This window comes from Mesocricetus auratus, unplaced genomic scaffold (genome assembly GCF_017639785.1).
Source record: "Mesocricetus auratus isolate SY011 unplaced genomic scaffold, BCM_Maur_2.0 Super-Scaffold_100001, whole genome shotgun sequence".
Lineage (NCBI taxonomy): Eukaryota > Metazoa > Chordata > Mammalia > Rodentia > Cricetidae > Mesocricetus > Mesocricetus auratus.
Window position 1 is genome coordinate 10,219,357 of NW_024429187.1, and position 17,207 is coordinate 10,236,563.

At 40.8% G+C, this 17,207-nt stretch overlaps 1 protein-coding gene and 1 long non-coding RNA gene across 5 annotated transcripts in view; both read right to left on the reverse strand.

Moving 5' to 3' along the window:
• Positions 1-4,734: 4,734 nt before the first annotated feature.
• On the reverse strand, positions 4,735-10,990 carry LOC110341418. The gene is made up of 2 exons (XR_002383358.2): positions 8,869-10,990; positions 4,735-7,721 (listed from the first exon to the last, which is right to left on the reverse strand). It is a non-coding gene; the product is annotated as an uncharacterized LOC110341418 (long non-coding RNA).
• Positions 10,991-11,195: 205 nt separating this feature from the next.
• Positions 11,196-17,207, reverse strand: part of LOC101832023 (solute carrier organic anion transporter family member 1A5) — a 53,901-nt gene continuing 47,889 nt past the window's right edge. For all 4 annotated transcript variants that reach the window (XM_040743509.1, XM_040743510.1, XM_040743511.1 and 1 more), the window contains exons 13-15: positions 16,144-16,208; positions 15,020-15,137; positions 11,196-12,020 (exon numbers count right to left, since the gene is read on the reverse strand). In XM_040743509.1, coding sequence (XP_040599443.1) covers positions 11,801-12,020; positions 15,020-15,137; positions 16,144-16,208 — 403 coding nt within the window. In that variant the 3' untranslated portion in view covers positions 11,196-11,800. The remainder of the gene's footprint in view (positions 12,021-15,019; positions 15,138-16,143; positions 16,209-17,207) is intronic.

A 17,207-nucleotide genomic window follows, 5' to 3' on the forward strand; every position in this document is an offset into this window, starting at 1 on the left:
ATGAATTGGGGCCAGAATGTAATATAGTGATATATGTCCTCCAGCAACTGTCCAACTCCAAAAGTTCCATAAAATCCTTCACAATACCTACAACTGGAATCCAAATGTCCAAATAAATGAGGTATGGAAAATAATGTTTAAGCGACACACATGCGCGTGCACACACCACACACACACACACACACACACGTGTATATATATGTATGTGTATATATATGTGTGTGTGTGTGTATGCGTATACTGTATTTTTTATTTTGTTTTTCGAGACAGGGTTTCTCTGTGGCTTTGGAGGCTGTCCTGGAACTAGTTCTTGTAGAACAGGCTGGTCTCAAACTCACAGAGATCCACCTTCCTCTGCCTCCTGAGTGCTGGGATTAAAGGCGTGTGTCACCATTGCTTGGCTTATATATGTGTATGTATACACTCATATTTATACATATGTGATAAATTATAGTTCTACTCCAGAGATTTTTTTAAAACATCTCTTATATAATCTGATTTTAATAGAAGCCAGTATACCAAAGTCATCCAACATGAATCTTGCTTGTTGCTAGGAATTGATCTGGAAGCTAACCATGGAAACCTGCCCTTCCACTGTGGGCCTGAGAACAGATTTCTTAATCATACACAGAAATCTGGGGAAAAACCCACCAGCTAAGTCATGGAGCATTGTCCTTTTCTTGGTAAAACAAAATACATTTTGTTTGTTTGTTTGTGTGTGTTTCTTATTTTTTATTCGTTTGCTTAGCTCAAGAACAATTTTATTAGAATTTTAAAAATTAAACCCAGGGCAGGAAATATGTAAATCTTAGTGGCTGTCTGAAGAAGGAAGATGGAGGAGAGAAAAAGAGATAAACATGATGTTTAAAAGTAGCTAAATGGGAGTCAGAGAGGAGATGTTGTGAACCTTCAGAGGGAAAGAATGAAATGGCCCAGCCTGTTCTTGAACATGGAACACACAGCAAGACTGTCATAGTTCACTTTTTCTGTGATAAAACACTAACCAAAAGTAACTTGAGAAAGGAACAGTTTGTTTCAGCTTCTAAGATGCAGCCCTTAATTGAGGGTATTCAAGGCAGGAACTTTAGGCCGGAACCTAGAAGCAGGAACTGAAGCAGAGCCCATGTGAGAACACTGTTAACTGTCTTGATTTCCATGGCTTACTCAGCCTGCTTTCTTGGATATCCCAGGACTACATGCCTAGCTGGGGTACCACCCACAATGGATTTGTCCCTCCTGTATCAATTATTAATCAAAAGAATGTTCTATATCTTACCTAGTGTCCAATCTGATGGTGTCATTTTCTTGATTGAGATTCTGTCTCCAATTTATCTCCAGCTAGTATCAATTGACAGAAGTCTATTAAGGACAGGATGGTTATTAGACCCTCACTATGGAAATTCAGGTGAGGGTCTAATAACCTCCTGCCTACCACAGCTGTCTTCACTTCTGATTTGGTTTCAGAAAGTCGTGGGAAATGCTGGACTACATAGCGGGTGTAAAGGAAAGAAATCATCCATCATCTCTGGGAAATCATCACTCTTTCTGGGCTGAATCTTTTGGTGACATGGCTCTTTTGCGGTGCGGTACCTTTCATCCATGCTCCCATAAGAAAGCCCACTGAGCTCTCTGGTTCACCAAGAGAGACAGTGGAATTATTGCTTTAGTTTGTTAGTGGTGTCTTATCTGGGGGGAATAGAAATTTGTCCACATCACCTCAGAAAAGTTATTCCGTATGATGTCTGTTAAGAGTCCCAAGGCAGATGGTATCACTGGGGTGTGATTAAGTGTAGGAGACATCACAGGGTGTGCCAGGGAGCTAGAGCAACCAAGGAGCCAGGGTTGCTTTTTCTCAAAGCCCACTCTTCCCGGAAATAACTCAGTTCTCTAAAAAGGACACTGCCTTCTGAGAGCAGCAACCGCAGTGACCTTGATAAAGTCAAATCTCTCCACAGCACCACCTCGAAATTTAAGGCATGAACACATATGACACCCACACAGCCATCTCCATCCAAATACAGCACTTCCCAACTAAGCAAAGGTTCAAGTTCCCTTACCTATCTAATTCTTTCAAGATTTTAGTTATCTGCCTGCCCAGTATCGTCCGTTCATTTCTAAGGTCAAGAAAGGTTAAAACTTTCATTTACCCAGACATTTTGCTATTGCAGTACATGTTTGAGAAATTCTTACTGAAAGCAGAAGTCTCTTTTTATTACACTTTTGTAATGGATGTTGTGCCATTAATTGTATGAATTTGAGGCTCAATTTGAAGTACTTGAGAATATACGGTGATGACAAAATAACCCCACCATTTTATGCTAGGAATCCATCTTGGTATCTGCTAGCCATTTGTCTCTGACTCTAGTCCTTGGAAGAAAAAGTCCCAGAAATGCTGACTCAGTGAACCTTTCTGCCCATAAATGTACAGCTGTGACCATCTACTTGTTATGCTATCATGACTAATTGCTTTTTTGGCTTATGTATCTTGCTTATGCAGACATTCATGTCACTTTGACTACCCAATCTTGGCAGGGCAAAACAAGCTGTTGACTTGGTTATACAGATACTCACGATCTTGTGGTTTTCACCTTCAAAAATCCTTCCCTCACTCCTTTTCTCATAGCAATCTCAAGTTTGGCAAGACACTGTTGTCCTGCTAACCACAATAAATAAATATTTTAATTGTAATTGGATTGAATCCATGGTGTTTTCCCAGAGTTTAGGAACTCTACAACATGTGGAGGCCCTAGTGAGGTCTCTAGGAGACTCCAGATACAGGGCTGGACGTTGAGAATAGCGGCCAGGTGATTTGGAAGTGAGGGGAGGTCAAGGCCACAGCAGACACAAATTAAAGGTCATTAGTAGGGGGATAAGCCCCAGATGGAGCAAGTCCAAGGCAGGCTTGATAGGCTCCTGGGATCCCAGACTGCAACCACCCCAAATTTGCAAATTGAAAGCAAAGTGAAAGGGATAACACCAATCGGCAAGCTAAGCAATAGTGGAGAGACCACCTCGAATGCCCATTCCTGATAATGAACTTGATGTCTATAACCATCTGGGAGCCTTCATCCAGTGGCTGATGGAAGCAGAGGCAAACACACAATTAAGCACTGAACTGAACCCAAGGAACCCAGTGGCAGAGAGAGAGGAGTGATGAGCAAATTGGCAAAGAATGGGCTGGCAAAACCAGCAGAGACAGCTGATCTGAACAGGGGAGAGCTCTTGGACCCTAGACTGACAGTGGGGAGGCTAACATGGGACTGATCTGGACTCCCCCAAATGTGAGTGTCAGTGAGAAGGCCTGGGCAACCTATGGGCCTTGAGCAGTGGATCAGTGTCTATCCCTGGAATACAAACAGGCATCATGTGCCCATAGCACAAAGAGGGATGCTCTCTCAGCCTGGACTCTTAGGGGAATGCCTGGACCCTACCCAGAGTGAAATGACAGACTCTGGAGATCCCCTATGTGGAAGGAATTGGCAATAGGGTGGGAGGGTGGGGAGGAAGGGGATTTCGGGAGGAGGGGAGGGAGAGGGAACTGAGATTGTCATGTAAAACAAGCTATTTAAAATTAAAATAAAAATGATAAAAAAGAATTGCCTGCCTACATGCTTCTGAAGGTCAGACAGATTTGTGAGTTGTTTTCTTCTGGTTTGGAGTCTGGACATCTGGAGTGACAAGGGTGACATGAGATGCAATCATTGACCCAGTCTCGGGGGAAGAGCAGCCATCACACTGTCCTGGTTTGGGTGTATGAGTGAGGTGGCAGATGCATGTCTGAGTTCACCTGGACTTAACCTACTTGCATTGTTGTACTGTGTTTTTACATTGTCCTCTGCTGCCTGTCAGATTTGTGCTTTCGAGTTTTGTTGCAAAGATGGAAGCCCGACTTAGCACAGCCCAGTTGTCACTGAGCTGAATGCTACAAAGATTTCAGGCTGTCTATGAGGCAGACTGCTCCTGGATGCCTCTATGCTAACTCTGGAACTTGCTCTGCCTCTGTCCCTTTCAGTGGCTCACTGCAGCCTGATGTTTAAGTCCTGCAGGTACATCAGACACCCCTCAGCCCTCCTGTTCGCAATCCTTTTCCCTCAGCCTGCTTCTGAAAGTTGTAATTTTTCCTGTTGCTCTATCTCTCAGCTGGCTTCTGTCACTGGCTATGGATTTCTGGAGACTGCCACATTCACCCCACTCCTGTACCCGGAGCGATGCAGGCTCCCCACAGTGCACCGACCTCTGAAGAACCTGAAACCCCACAGTTTCTTATTTCTAAGCCTTCTTTGTTCTTGGCTTGCTCTGACCTCTCCCTCTGGTCCCTGAATTCAGTTTCCCAAGGATTCGGGTGTCGGTTACTTGTGGGTAATATTGAAGTACTGTTTTATGCTGTTGTACTTTACTAAAAAGCTGACTACTCTCCTCTAAAAATCTCTGTTCTAGGTCAAAAGGCTATCTGACTCTAGGACTCCAGTTCTCAAACTGTGGTTTGAACCCATTTTTGAGTTGAATGACCCTTTGCCATGGTTCTAATATCAGATATCTTGCATATCAGATATTTACATTATGATTCATAACAGTAGCAATATTATAGTTACAAAGTAGTAATGAAACAATTTTTTGGTTGGTGGACACCAACACATGAGGAACTCTATTAAGGAGTTTCAGCATTGGGAAGATTGAGACCCACTGCTGTAGGACAAATAGACAAACAAAACAGTCAGAGAAAAGACACTGTCCTTTAAAATGAAAATATAAACTCTCTGTTCTTTCAGGTTTATACACTTATTAAATATGGTTCAAAATCAATTCAAAAGCAACAACAATCTGATGTCAACATATTTTGAGTTTCTGTAGATGTCTGGTTTTTATAGTTTTCTGTTTAAAGGCCTCTAGGTTACAGATACTTACATTATTCTGCAACTTGAGAACTTTATAAGAAAAAAAATTCTTTCTAAGATTTTCAGGTTGTCTGCCTCAATCTCCAGGCACACACAGACTAGGTATAAAATTAAATAAAATCTGTCTAAAATGTCTTTGCAAACTCTAGATATGCCTGTTCATAAGAGTCAGAGCTAGTCTTCCTAAAAGTTAATATTCCTTCAAAAAGGGGACAAACCATGTCATTGGACCTTGATCTAGGTATCCAGTCATCCCTCCCAGCTGAATGTACACGATTAGGGCCTACTTGCATGATGCCCCAGTGTTTTCTGGAGAAAGTGAGTTATACAGGAAAAGAACAAAGAATGAGGAAGACGGTCTGTGGAACAACCGCAAGCTGCCGTATATACTGGGCAAAGGCTCTAGATAGTGTCTACACCCCCTTAGGTAAAATTTCCTACAACAAATGGTAATGTATTTGTTACCATTGTGTCTCATGTTACTTAAATGATTTTATCAAAAATAATTCATGTAAAAGTTAGGCTAGCTAAATGTAACCAGCATATGTCCAGCTCTTCAACTTCTTCCGACTTTCCTGGTCCTTGCTTATATCGATGTTTAGCCATTAGAGGTCATGGATATTCAAAACTCTGGCTAGAATGTAACCTTTCTTTCTCTCAGGACCTGTAAGACCAATGTGTGGTGGAGAGTGACTTTTAAAACTCCAAACAATAAAGTCATCCTAACACTTGTTTAAAAAGTTTAATTACTAAAATTCTATACATGGATAATCTTAATCTGCTACTGTGTGCTTCTATGTAACCTAAAACACAGTTTCGTATTTTCTCCTCTTTTAGACTAAGGAAGCAACAGCAGGTCTCCAAGAGATTTTGGATTAGGATGGATTTTTTTATATGACTTTTGTCCCAAAAATAAAAATTGTGGCTAAAAATAACGTATGTTTAATAAACAAAATATATTTGATAAATAAGGTTTGTAAATCCCAACTTAAGGATATATGTCTAGCCTCTTTGTATTTTCCTGCTCAAATTTGTTCAAAACATCTCTGATGGTGTTTCTGGCTAACTGTGCCTATTTTTCATTAAAAACAGCAAGCATTCAGCCCCCCCCATGGCTGCAGCTGCTTGATAAATGCCCTGCATCAGCAAAAGCCAGGCCTTGCTTTTCCCTGTGCTGCTAGATCTTATGCTAAAAGAATGCAAACTTAGATAGTTTACCTTGCTGTCAGGCTCCACACTAGAAGAGGTCAACTTACAAAACCTGTTTCAATGTAATTTTACTACTCTTTTATTTCAAAACAAATGCTTTTCAACCAGTAATCAACCACCTATGCCCTGTAATAAATAACTGGAGAAAAATTAGAGTTTATATAAAGGTTATAGGGATCTAGGAAGGTGAATTAGTATGCAAAATGTAAAGCTCTAAGGATATAACAGCTTAAACAAGTTACGATGGTCTAAGAAAGTCACGTAAGTTATGTAAATGAAAGTTACTAAGGTCCAAGAAAGCTGATACAAATCGTGAGGGTCTGAGAAAATGTTTTGAGATCTATTAAAAATCTAAAAAATGTTTCATATTTCTCTCTCCATTCCTATACTATTGTTCTATTAAGACTTCAAAAGTTCAGAGTTTTAACATTGATCCATGGAGTCATGGTCCAAGTTGTCTGGACATGGCTGTGCTTCAGTGAAGACGGCCTTAGTTCCTTCAGAGATGGCCTCTATTTTAAAAACTGCTATCCAGTGTTGCAGGAGATTTCTTCATGCTGTCGTTTCAAGATGGCCAATGGAGTTGAACATTGGTTTGGAGGCCAGAGTCCACCTTCAGCTGGATGGAGTGGACCATACACTTTCCTGGCAGACTCAGAGAAAGACGGAGGGACGCTCAGGTGGAATAAGGAGGGGCTGAACGGGATGTGTGGCTTTTTTCACTTGGCAGAGATGGAGAAGAGCATGAGGCGATCATTTCTCCATTTCTCCAGGGATCTTTCGGGTTTATTCCCTATTACCTGACTCCAAAGATTTATGTTTTAATAAAACAATAGGAGAAGCTGCAATAATCGAATAGTTTTATCTTTTAGGTTGGCAGTTATGCTGTTGCCATTCGCTTTCTATGTCTCAGTCTTCTGTGGACGACTTCCGTTTGAAAGAGAGGACGTTCTAGAATCACCTGCGTGGGGAAGGAAGTGGGTATCAAGCACATCAGTCACACAGGCCAGGTGCATAGAGAATTCCATGTCAATCCTGCTTCCCTGGCACAGTCCAAAACTTCCTTTTCTGTTTTGTATTTAGAGTCACCAGTAGGGGGCGGAAATGTGTTGAGGTTTTGGTTTGCTTGTTCATATTGGCAACTGTAACTGCGGACTGAATCACCAGCACTGGATGTCAGAAACAGCATATCGAAACCTTGGATGAACAAGACAACCACGTGGGCAGGGGCGCTGAGATGGGCCGGCCGTTTTGTTCGTGGACAGCATTTCATTTTTAAGTTTTATGTATCATTTTCATTTATGTGTCTCTGGGTGTGCCCAAAGAGTTCAACAAAAGGAGGTTTAATCCCTGCAGCTGGAGTTACACGACACTGGCACTGGGAACCAAACTTGAGTCCTCTGCTGGAGCAGCAACTCTATTAGCCGCTGTTGCTTTCCAGGACACATAGAGGCTGCACCTGAGCTCACTGACATTTTCACTACTGCTTGTGGCCCTGCCACCCCTCAATCTGCCTTTCCGGCTGCAGCCTGGTGAGACTTCTGGTTTCGCCAGCGCCTGCCCTGCTGCTGCTTCCAAGTGTAGTTTTTAACTAAGTCGCTCACATCCTATTTGCCGCTAAAAAATCAAGAATCAGAGGTTGGGGTGAAAACCTGTTTCAGAGAGGCCGAGAAGCAACCAGCTGACCTTCCTTTTTGACTAAACACCCACCAAGAAAGTATCTCTCCAGCTGTCCCAAATCGAAAAGACCTCAAGACAACCAAGTCCTTCCCTACTCCTTCCTGTACATCTTTATTCATGTACATCTTTATTCATCTCCCTGGCCCCTCTGTACTATCTACAGCTAACTCCTGTCAACTAGTTGTTGGCTCTACCCCATGATCTAAGGTTGATTTTATTTAATACAGTTTTGAGTTTCATGGCTCAACGAAATACAGCATAACAAAGCACTAGCCAAACTCTCCTGCCCCGGTCAATTTTTTAAAGAGACAAAGTAGTTTATTATTATGTTTGTTTTTAGATCTAAACTTTAGATGTCAGAGATTTACCACTGACATCTGTGCACACAGGGACCTGAAGTTTGTATAGCAGAATTTCTCATACTTCTAATATGCATTATTCATTAATGAGGTCTCTACATATGTGCTAAATTGAAAATAAGGCCACTAAGGGTGAACCCTGAAGAATAAGCAACATTATGAAAATGTGTCTGTTACTTTCCATACCTGCTGTAGTGTGGGCAGTGTGGGAAACTTGCCAAAGTTACTGTTATCTATACAACACCTTGAATGATTTCCCATGGCTCTTAAAACGCGCATCATGAGGAAGGTGCTTTGCTAGACAATTGGTGACAACTGATACATTTCCTCCCAAATTAATCATTCTAGGAATCGGCGCTATATGGCTTCACTAACAGGATGGATTTTCTCTCTCCTGAAATGCAATCATTTAGGTACCAATATATGGTGGACTCAGTTTCTTCCTCTTATACACGGGGATCTACTTATTATTAATCTTGTTTTTAGTTATGAATATTTCTTGATGAAATGCTTTTAATCATGTGTTATTTGTACCGGGGGAAAGAATCAAAGCTCGTAAAAGAAATAAAATTGAACGACCAACGCCTAAAACTTGGTTCTTCCTGCCGCTTTCACAATGGCCCAGACACAACCACTTGAGAGCTAGCAAGCATTTCTTTGGTTCCTATAATAGTGTACTCAACCCAACCATGCTAACAAACACATACTATGGAATACTAACTTACCAAGTTCAATTCCAAGCCATGGAACACAAGACAAAACTATTGCCTCTCCCTTTCTTTTCCATTCATTTTTCCAGCTTCTGTGGTTTTTGAAGTTGGATCTTTAACTTCTTGCAATGTTTGTTACATTGAGATTGTAGCTAAACTAGTGATAAACTATTATGTATTCTATTACATTTCGAATCAGATCAATGCTAACTCGAAAACTTGTTTACCTGCATGCTTACCTGCCTCCTCTCCTCTTATTCCTCTCCTCCACACCTGTCTGCTGTACCACAATCAAAACCTGATGAAAATAAAAATCAGAAAAATAACCCATATCCCCAGGTTATTACCACGAGGAATGCCTATGCCTGTGTTGTCTGACTGCTTTCCCTGCTAAGAAGTATCAAGGAAACACCTGTGTTCTTAGAATGGCTACCTCCTTAATAAGAGGCATCAGATCACCCAGAGCTGGGGTCACAGGTGGCTGAGAGTCTCTTGATGTGGGTTGAAGGGCGCAAACTCGGATCCTAGAAAGAGCAGCACACTGCTTAACTCTCTCCATTCTCATGAAACTTTCCTCTTATAAGATATGCTCACTAAATCAGACAATCATAATAGCATGAAGGTAACTACAGAAAACCCATCAGTTAGGTTGTCTATTTTCTCTTGGCTGTTGTTTGGGTTTAGACAATCCCCCAGTGACCCATGTGTTAAAAATCTTCGTCTTCAGCAAGATGTTTGCAGGTAGGGCATGCCTACCATGGTACAGGAGTAGATGACGTAGGACAACTTGCAAGACTTGGTTCTCTCCTTCCACCATGTTGGTCCCAGAGATCAAATCTATCTAATCAGGCCTGGTGACAAACACTGCTTTGCACTGAGCCATCTAGCTGTTCTCTCTTTAAAGATTTTACTCTGAGATTTTTTTCGAAAATTAATAGATACATACTCGAAGGGCACAATAGTAAAATGAATGCTGGACCAAAGATGTCACCTGAATATGAGAATGCAGTCTTTTGAGAACATCTGCTACTGCATCCAACATTTATTTATTTTTATTTATTTTCAGTAGTCTGCTCTACTTTTGCGTTGAACCTGAGAGAGCAGGGTAAACTCCACCCTAAGAAAAAGCCACCTTGAGAAATTCCCTGCATGGCACAAGGCTGATTCAACTCCAGTCAAGGAGCTATAAACAGTTCTAAGAAAGAACTACAAACTGATGAACCCCAGTCTGGCAGCTGGGGAACCAATAGGACCAAACCAGGCCCCCTGAATGTGGTTGTCAGTTAGGAGGCCTGGGCAGTCTATGGGGCCTCTGGCAGTGGAACCAGTATTTATCCCTAGTGCACAAATGGACTTTGGGAGCCCATTACCTATGGAGAATAGTCTCTCAGCATACATTAAATGGGGGTGGGGGGACTAGGTCCTGCCTGAAATGATGTAATAGACTTTGATGATTCTCCACGGAAGGCTTCACCCTCCCTGGAGAGGTAATGGGAGTGGAATGGGGGGGGTCGGTGGGGGTCATATGAGGATGGGAGACAGAGGGACCTGGGATTGATACGTAAAATAAGATTGCTTCTAATTTAAATAACATTTATATATATAAAACAACCCCCACAAACTGTGTCTGCCCAGGTCCAAAATGACAAACAATGACTAACTCTGATAAACAACATATGCTAGCCACAAATGTCCTTGTGGGCAACTGTTAGCAACAACTTTGAAATTCTCCTAGACCCCAGTTAATGAATCCAAGGGTCACCTACTCTTACCCAGTCCTGAACAGCCGAGGCACGAAGCACCTCGCTTGTGGTTTTTTTCTTTATAAACCCATTGTAATTGAGGCCAGGCGCCCTTTTCCTGTAGCTGTTGCTCCAGTTTGCTGGACAGGGTCCCTGACTAAGCTTGTAGCTTAACAATAAACCTTGTGCATTTGCATTGGTGAGTCGGTTCCTTGGTAGCCTTTTTGGGGTCCCGCAAACTGGGTACAACAAACCCGGAGCCTCAGACATACTAGGCAAGCTTTGTAGCACTGACATACATCCCCTTCTCTATGGAGACCTTTGAAAGGCTTTGAAGAATGAATTTCTCCCTTTCTTTCTCTCTCTCTCTCTCTCTCTCTCTCTCTCTCTCTCTCTCTCTCTCTCTCTCTCTCTCTCTCTCTCTCTCTGTGTAATAGCCTCAGCTGTCTTAGAACTAGCTCTGTAGCCCAGGCTGGCTTCAAACTAACTCACAGATTCTGCCTGCCTCCCAGCTGCTGGGATTAAAGGCATGCACCACTACTGTCCAGCAATGAGTTACATGACCAGGTTTGAATTGATAGGAAAAAAGTTACAACCATCTTTACTACATGATTTTAATAACCTTATTAAATTTGTCAGCTCTCTAAGTCATCAAATGTGTGTTATGAGTTATGAAAGAAGGGATTGGAAACAACAGATAACACATTAATGAGTAGCCTAATTTTAGAAGCATCATGTCTAAAATAAAAATAAAGAGGTGTGCAGATGTCTTGCACATAGAAAGGATACATTTGAACAAACTATTTCAATGTTATCTAACCAAGATACAAATCTTTAGCTCCAAAAACCTCTAACATTAAAACATAAATTCAATGAAATTGAATAGTGTTTTGAGAATGGGAAAGTTTTAAATTTTTGAATATATGTGAGAAACACACAATTGTTTGATTGAGTTAAAAGTGAAAAAACTGTTGCAAATGAGGTCAGCTTTAAAGTTTAATGTGGGGAGTCACTATATCCTTCCCTGGGAAAATCGTATGTGCAATGCTTCAAAAATAATATCGGTGAATATTTTTATCATAATTAAAATAATTTTGAGGTCCTTAAGTACAAGCAAAGAGTACCTATAGTAGTGCCTCTTATGATTCCACAGAATCCAAATGCACAATCTGCCCATGGACTTGTGCGGGCCAATAGAAACCTCATTATAGCTTAGTTTTCAGTTCTTTGCCGTTCTCAAACTCAGGACTTCTGAGCGCAACCATGCACTCGCTTTCCTTCTCTGTGAGCTTCACCTTTGCAACTTTTGGTTTGGGAGAGTCAACTTCCCCAGGAAATTGGAGCTTCCTCACAAGTAATACAATGAAGAATGCTGGGAGGTAGCTTGATCCTCTTAGAGCTGCTGGCACCCCAAGGTAAATGCGCCTATTGAAAACAGCAAATTTATATTAAATCTTAACGTGTTCAGTGAAAACCAATTTTGTATGTTCTTCAGATCATTTACTCTTCAAAGAAAAACATCAGGTGATTACTTTGCCCATGTAATTTATATAATATACTTTGCTAATTTATTAATTCTGTTTGTTAAAATGTCAAATAATTTCCACCATTAAAGTTCAAATGTATTTACTTCATTTTGATGGTCCCTACCTTCCATTGTTAACTTGACTGAATTAGGATCATTATCAACATACATCTTTGGTTGTGTCTATGAGAATGTTTTCGTTAACGTTTATCTGAGAATGAAGTCCTTCACCACCATGTGATGGGATTCTAGCCTTGGGTGTTTCCTGACATAGCAGACAACATAACCAGCCTCCTCACACTTCCCAACCATACCTCCCCTGCCATTACCTCACGCTGAGTCACTATGTTTCCCCTTCCATTATTGCCCATTCCCTTAAATACTGAAACAAAACACCCATACAGTATTAAAGGATCGCCTCTGTTTTAATTGCTTAAATTTTCATCACACATGCATAAAACATCTTAAAATCACTTTTCCAGATTTCTCTCCTACTGAGAATTTGTTTGCCGTGTTATACCAATTGATTTTTGTGATATTGAAATCCTTGTATGTCTAAAATAAGACATATTAGTAATTTTTAGGTATTAATAGTTTCAAATTGTTCACTTTCAAGCATAATTTTGCAATTATTACGGTCAATTTAGCTTTTATTATTTTGACTATGTACATGTCTTGGCCTGAGTGTGGACATTTGCTCGGGAGTACTGGATACATTGCAATTGGATCAACAGGACATTTTGAGCTGTACAATGTTAGTTATGGAAACTGAACTCATGTGATCTGCAAAAGCAATATGTGCTTTTAACCCAAAGCCATCTCTTTAGCCCCACATTCTTTTCATTTGCTGAACTTGTCTAGTTTAAGCTTGAAAAATGTAGAAGCTTTCTGAAATGAATTTTGTAGTTTGACTTTTCACCATTTCTGAGAATGACTTTTATTCTGTTATAAACATCTCTTCTTTGTAAATTTGATAAGATATGCTGTAAGCTTTCTGAACTTGATGTTTTTTGGGAAACAATTATTTTGAAATATACATTTCAAAGTAACTATGAAAGCATGCCTTTATATTCTCAACACGCATATATGAAAAAGCTGGCATGATGAATAGTGTTGTCAGCTTCATACAATCTAGAGTCTTGTGGGAAGGAAGTTTCAGTGAAGGCCTATGTGGATTTTGTTGGCCCATGAACATGTTCATGTGGCATTATTAGGATTACATTAATTGAGGTGATGAGTCCCATCCCATAGGGGTGACAACAATCCCTAAGGACTAAGGACAGAGAAAATTATTGTGCTTACTTACAGCAGGAAGGCAATAAGAATAGCATGTATGTATAGATGCTTAAGACTTCAGATACAACAGTTTAGAAATATCATTGAGACTTTTTTTTACTAAAGGGATAATAGATTAAAACTATCTTAGTTTCTTTTCCTGTCACTGTTATGAAAGACCCCAACAAAAAAGCATCTAAAGGAAGAAGGGTCAATTTGGCTCACAATTCCAAGTTACATTCCACTATTGTGGGACGTAAAGGCAACCGGAACTTTCATCCACACAGAAACACTGACAGAAATAATTGAGTCCTTCTACACTATTACTGTGGACATGCCAGACTTGGAATGGCATCCCAGCCAATCACAGCCAGACATTCTGGAGGACAGGGCAAAGGCCAGTCCTTTCTCTCCTAGAATTTTTCAATATATTGCTCACCCAGAAACAGAGGGGTGGGTCTTCCTTACACTGTTTTTTTTTTTTCTGAAGTGGTTTTAGGTGAAGGAACACAGTGCAGTCTGTAGCTAACAAAATTTCTCTGTAGGCTTTCTTGGGCCTGTTGCCCTCGAAGGCCAGCAAGGTTAACAGTCCAAACCTGGTTCGAGATCAGGCAGCCTGGCATGCTGGCTGGACATGGGCAGTAGTGAGCCCGTAGTGAACCCACATTTATTTCACTATACTGTTAGTGACAGGTGCCTGTGTAGCACTTAGAGTGGTGAGGACCATACAAGCATGGCTTTTAGTCTAGGCAACAGCATGAAACCACACACATCTGGATGTTCCCGGATCTCAGAGGCCAGACTCCCTGGTCTGCTGGTCCTTGATGGTAATGGTTCCAATTATTCCCGTGAGTGGCAACACCCTCCCACCTTGTGACACTCTCTGTTGGTTTGTACCACAATCAGTCTCCTGAGGCACGCTGTGTTCATGAGGCAGCCAACCACTAAGAGCAGTGGAGTATCTATGGGTTCCCAGAGACGAGACCATCCATCAACTTCAGACAGCAGGTCCCTTCTTAAGATAGGCCCTCTCTACAGCACCGCATGTGTTTTCTTAAACTTCAAGGGATGCACACAGATTTGGGGTTCTTATCTAATCAGGCTTCAAGCATGAGATGGGTGTGGACTTTCTATGAGTTGGATGCCAGGATCCACGCCGAATCAATGAGATGGGACTCTGTCATCCCCACCCCTGTAGAAGTAAGGGGTCTCTCCTCTCTGTCCTTAGGTATGGGGGTTAGAGCTGAGAGATTTTCTTCCCACCTACAGCACCATTGCCCTTGGTCTCTGGATCTTACTGCCCTGTTTATCTCCAGTGTTCTGCCATGCTAGCTCAGCTCAAGATGCAGCTCTCCCGCTGTTGCTCCAGGACGTCTATGCAGACGCCCTGTTCCCCCCTTTAAAAGTATTTTGAAGGGCTGGGTTAGGAAACACACTCACATTTATATGTATCAAGTACTTTAGAGATAATAGGAAAATATTAAAATACATAAATAAGGAAGTTGTACCATTCATGTGCAATCTGAAAGTGAAGCGAAATGTAATTTTATCACTGAGGAAAATGTTTGATATGAATGGGGGCGTTTTATGCAGCACAAAAGTAAGTCTCAAAAATTAACTTTACCTGAAGTTGTGTATATCATACATCCTGCATGCCCCTGGCTCCCCACACTTCTGAGTTCCCCAGTATAAACAGGTTCTGTCTATCAAGGCACCAAAGTAAACAGGTGCTGGGATGCCAGCTGCAGTGAAGAGAGAGGGAAGAGCAACCAATTGACAGGAAGAAAAAAAAGAGAGTCGTGTTATTTTATTAGGAAGTACTTCAGTTACCCCATAAAGACAATATAAAAACTATGAATCAAAGTATCTAGACTTAGTTTTATGAAATATAAGTAAATGTAAAGTTTCTAGATCACAGCTAACGAAAATTATGTACCTTGTGTATTTTCTGAAATGTCTTGTGCTGGTTTTCTCTACATCTAACTAACAAAGCCGTTTATTCCTCATGTTATCCTTGAATCTACTACAATATCAAAGGTATAATTAAGTTCAGGTAAGCTCTTTAAAGACAAGGGGAAACATTTTTAATCTCTTCGGTTACTTCATACTCAGGCTAATTATAAGTTGCTATTTTCAAACAAAAGATCTTGTGAACTGAAGTCTCAGTGCAATGTGGGCAAAGCACACCTGTGCTGAAGATGCCACAAGGTCATTGGAATTTTCTGGGTGTGAACAGTCGGGATAGGGCAGGTCCAGAATCAAACTGTCTTTACCTTCCATATTGATCATTCATTTGCCCCATCCCCGTGTCCGACATTCCATGAAACTGTCACATGAAGCCTTTGGGGGATGTACTGACTTAACAGGCCACTATCTTCCCCCCACCCGAACACTAAGAATGCCCTCAAGCATCTAAGTCTACAGCAGAGAAAGCCTGCTTCTCTGTAACAAACCTACCTGATGTTCCCACAGATATATTTGAGAAGTGCCTTATCCGTGACTTCCTTTGTTCTCCAACTATAAACATCAGTAACTATCACCATGTTGGAACCTGAAATTTGACGACTTAAATCTATGTTTCCACATGATGGTGATGCATTCTTGGTTTCAAATTAAGCCCTCTTGTTCCTTTTAGGGTGAGAGGGTTTTGTTTTGGATTGGCAAGATATTTGCTATCTTTATCTTCAGAGAAAAATAATTGGTTTACTAAACAATATTGACCTCATATCTTAGGAAAACTGTTCATACCAAATACTCTTATGCAAAATGCATGTAGTCCAACACCAAGTGACTTCTCTTCAGACTTGATACACCTGAGAAAAACATGCACACATATGTCAAAGCAGGTCATGCAAACCCACATCTGTCCTAGCATCCTCCCAATGGCAGTGGTAGCTCGTGATCTTAACGGTTAGGTTTTTCACGTTGAAACAAGCATAATACAGCTCTGCATCTATGAAGCCCACACAGAGGAAGGAGGATGTGACTACGGAAAGGTGTCCTCTGATCTCCAAACATCTAAAGCAGTGTGGAGCCCTTTAATGGTTAACATACATTGGCTGCTAACCTAGAAGCTTCGATCCCTAGTTACCATGGTGACCACCTGCGATACCCATCATAATGAACCCAAACATTTGAAAACACAAACCAAATAAATATTCCTTTTTAAAAGTTGTTTGTCAAGCATTTTGTCATGTTAATTAAAAATTCTAGCACATTATATAAAACTTCAAGGTATGGTAAAGGTACAGATAAACAGAAAAAGACTCCCTCATGTAAACTATGACAGTAAGAAAATGCTTTTGTTTATGGAGTTACCAACATTAGACTTTTGTCTTTCCTGTACTGCCTACAAAAATAGATGAGGTGGTTTTGAGAATTATGGACAAAGGGGAGGGTTATAAAGCAGTCAGGATAGAAGCTGAAAAATACACTTATAAATTAGAAACGTGGTTTTTCCCCGCCAAATACACCCTTTGGTAAGAAAAGCGTAACTAATGCAACCATTGGGATTTCATTTTGGAAGTGACTCATGAAAGGGTACAAGGAGACAAAACAATTTAGAAGAGCATGACAGTGTGCAAACAGCAGTACCTTATCATCCATCATTTACATGGAAATCATTAAATTCAGCAGAATGCAACCAAGAAATATGAGAAAAATAACATTAACCCCATTACATTAAGAAATCACACATTAGGCCCTAAAGGGATGTCTCAGTGAGTAAAGTTGCTTGCCACCAAACTTGACAAACTGCCTTCAATACATGAAATATGAAATCCGCCTGGTTGTAGGAGAATCAGCTCCTAGGC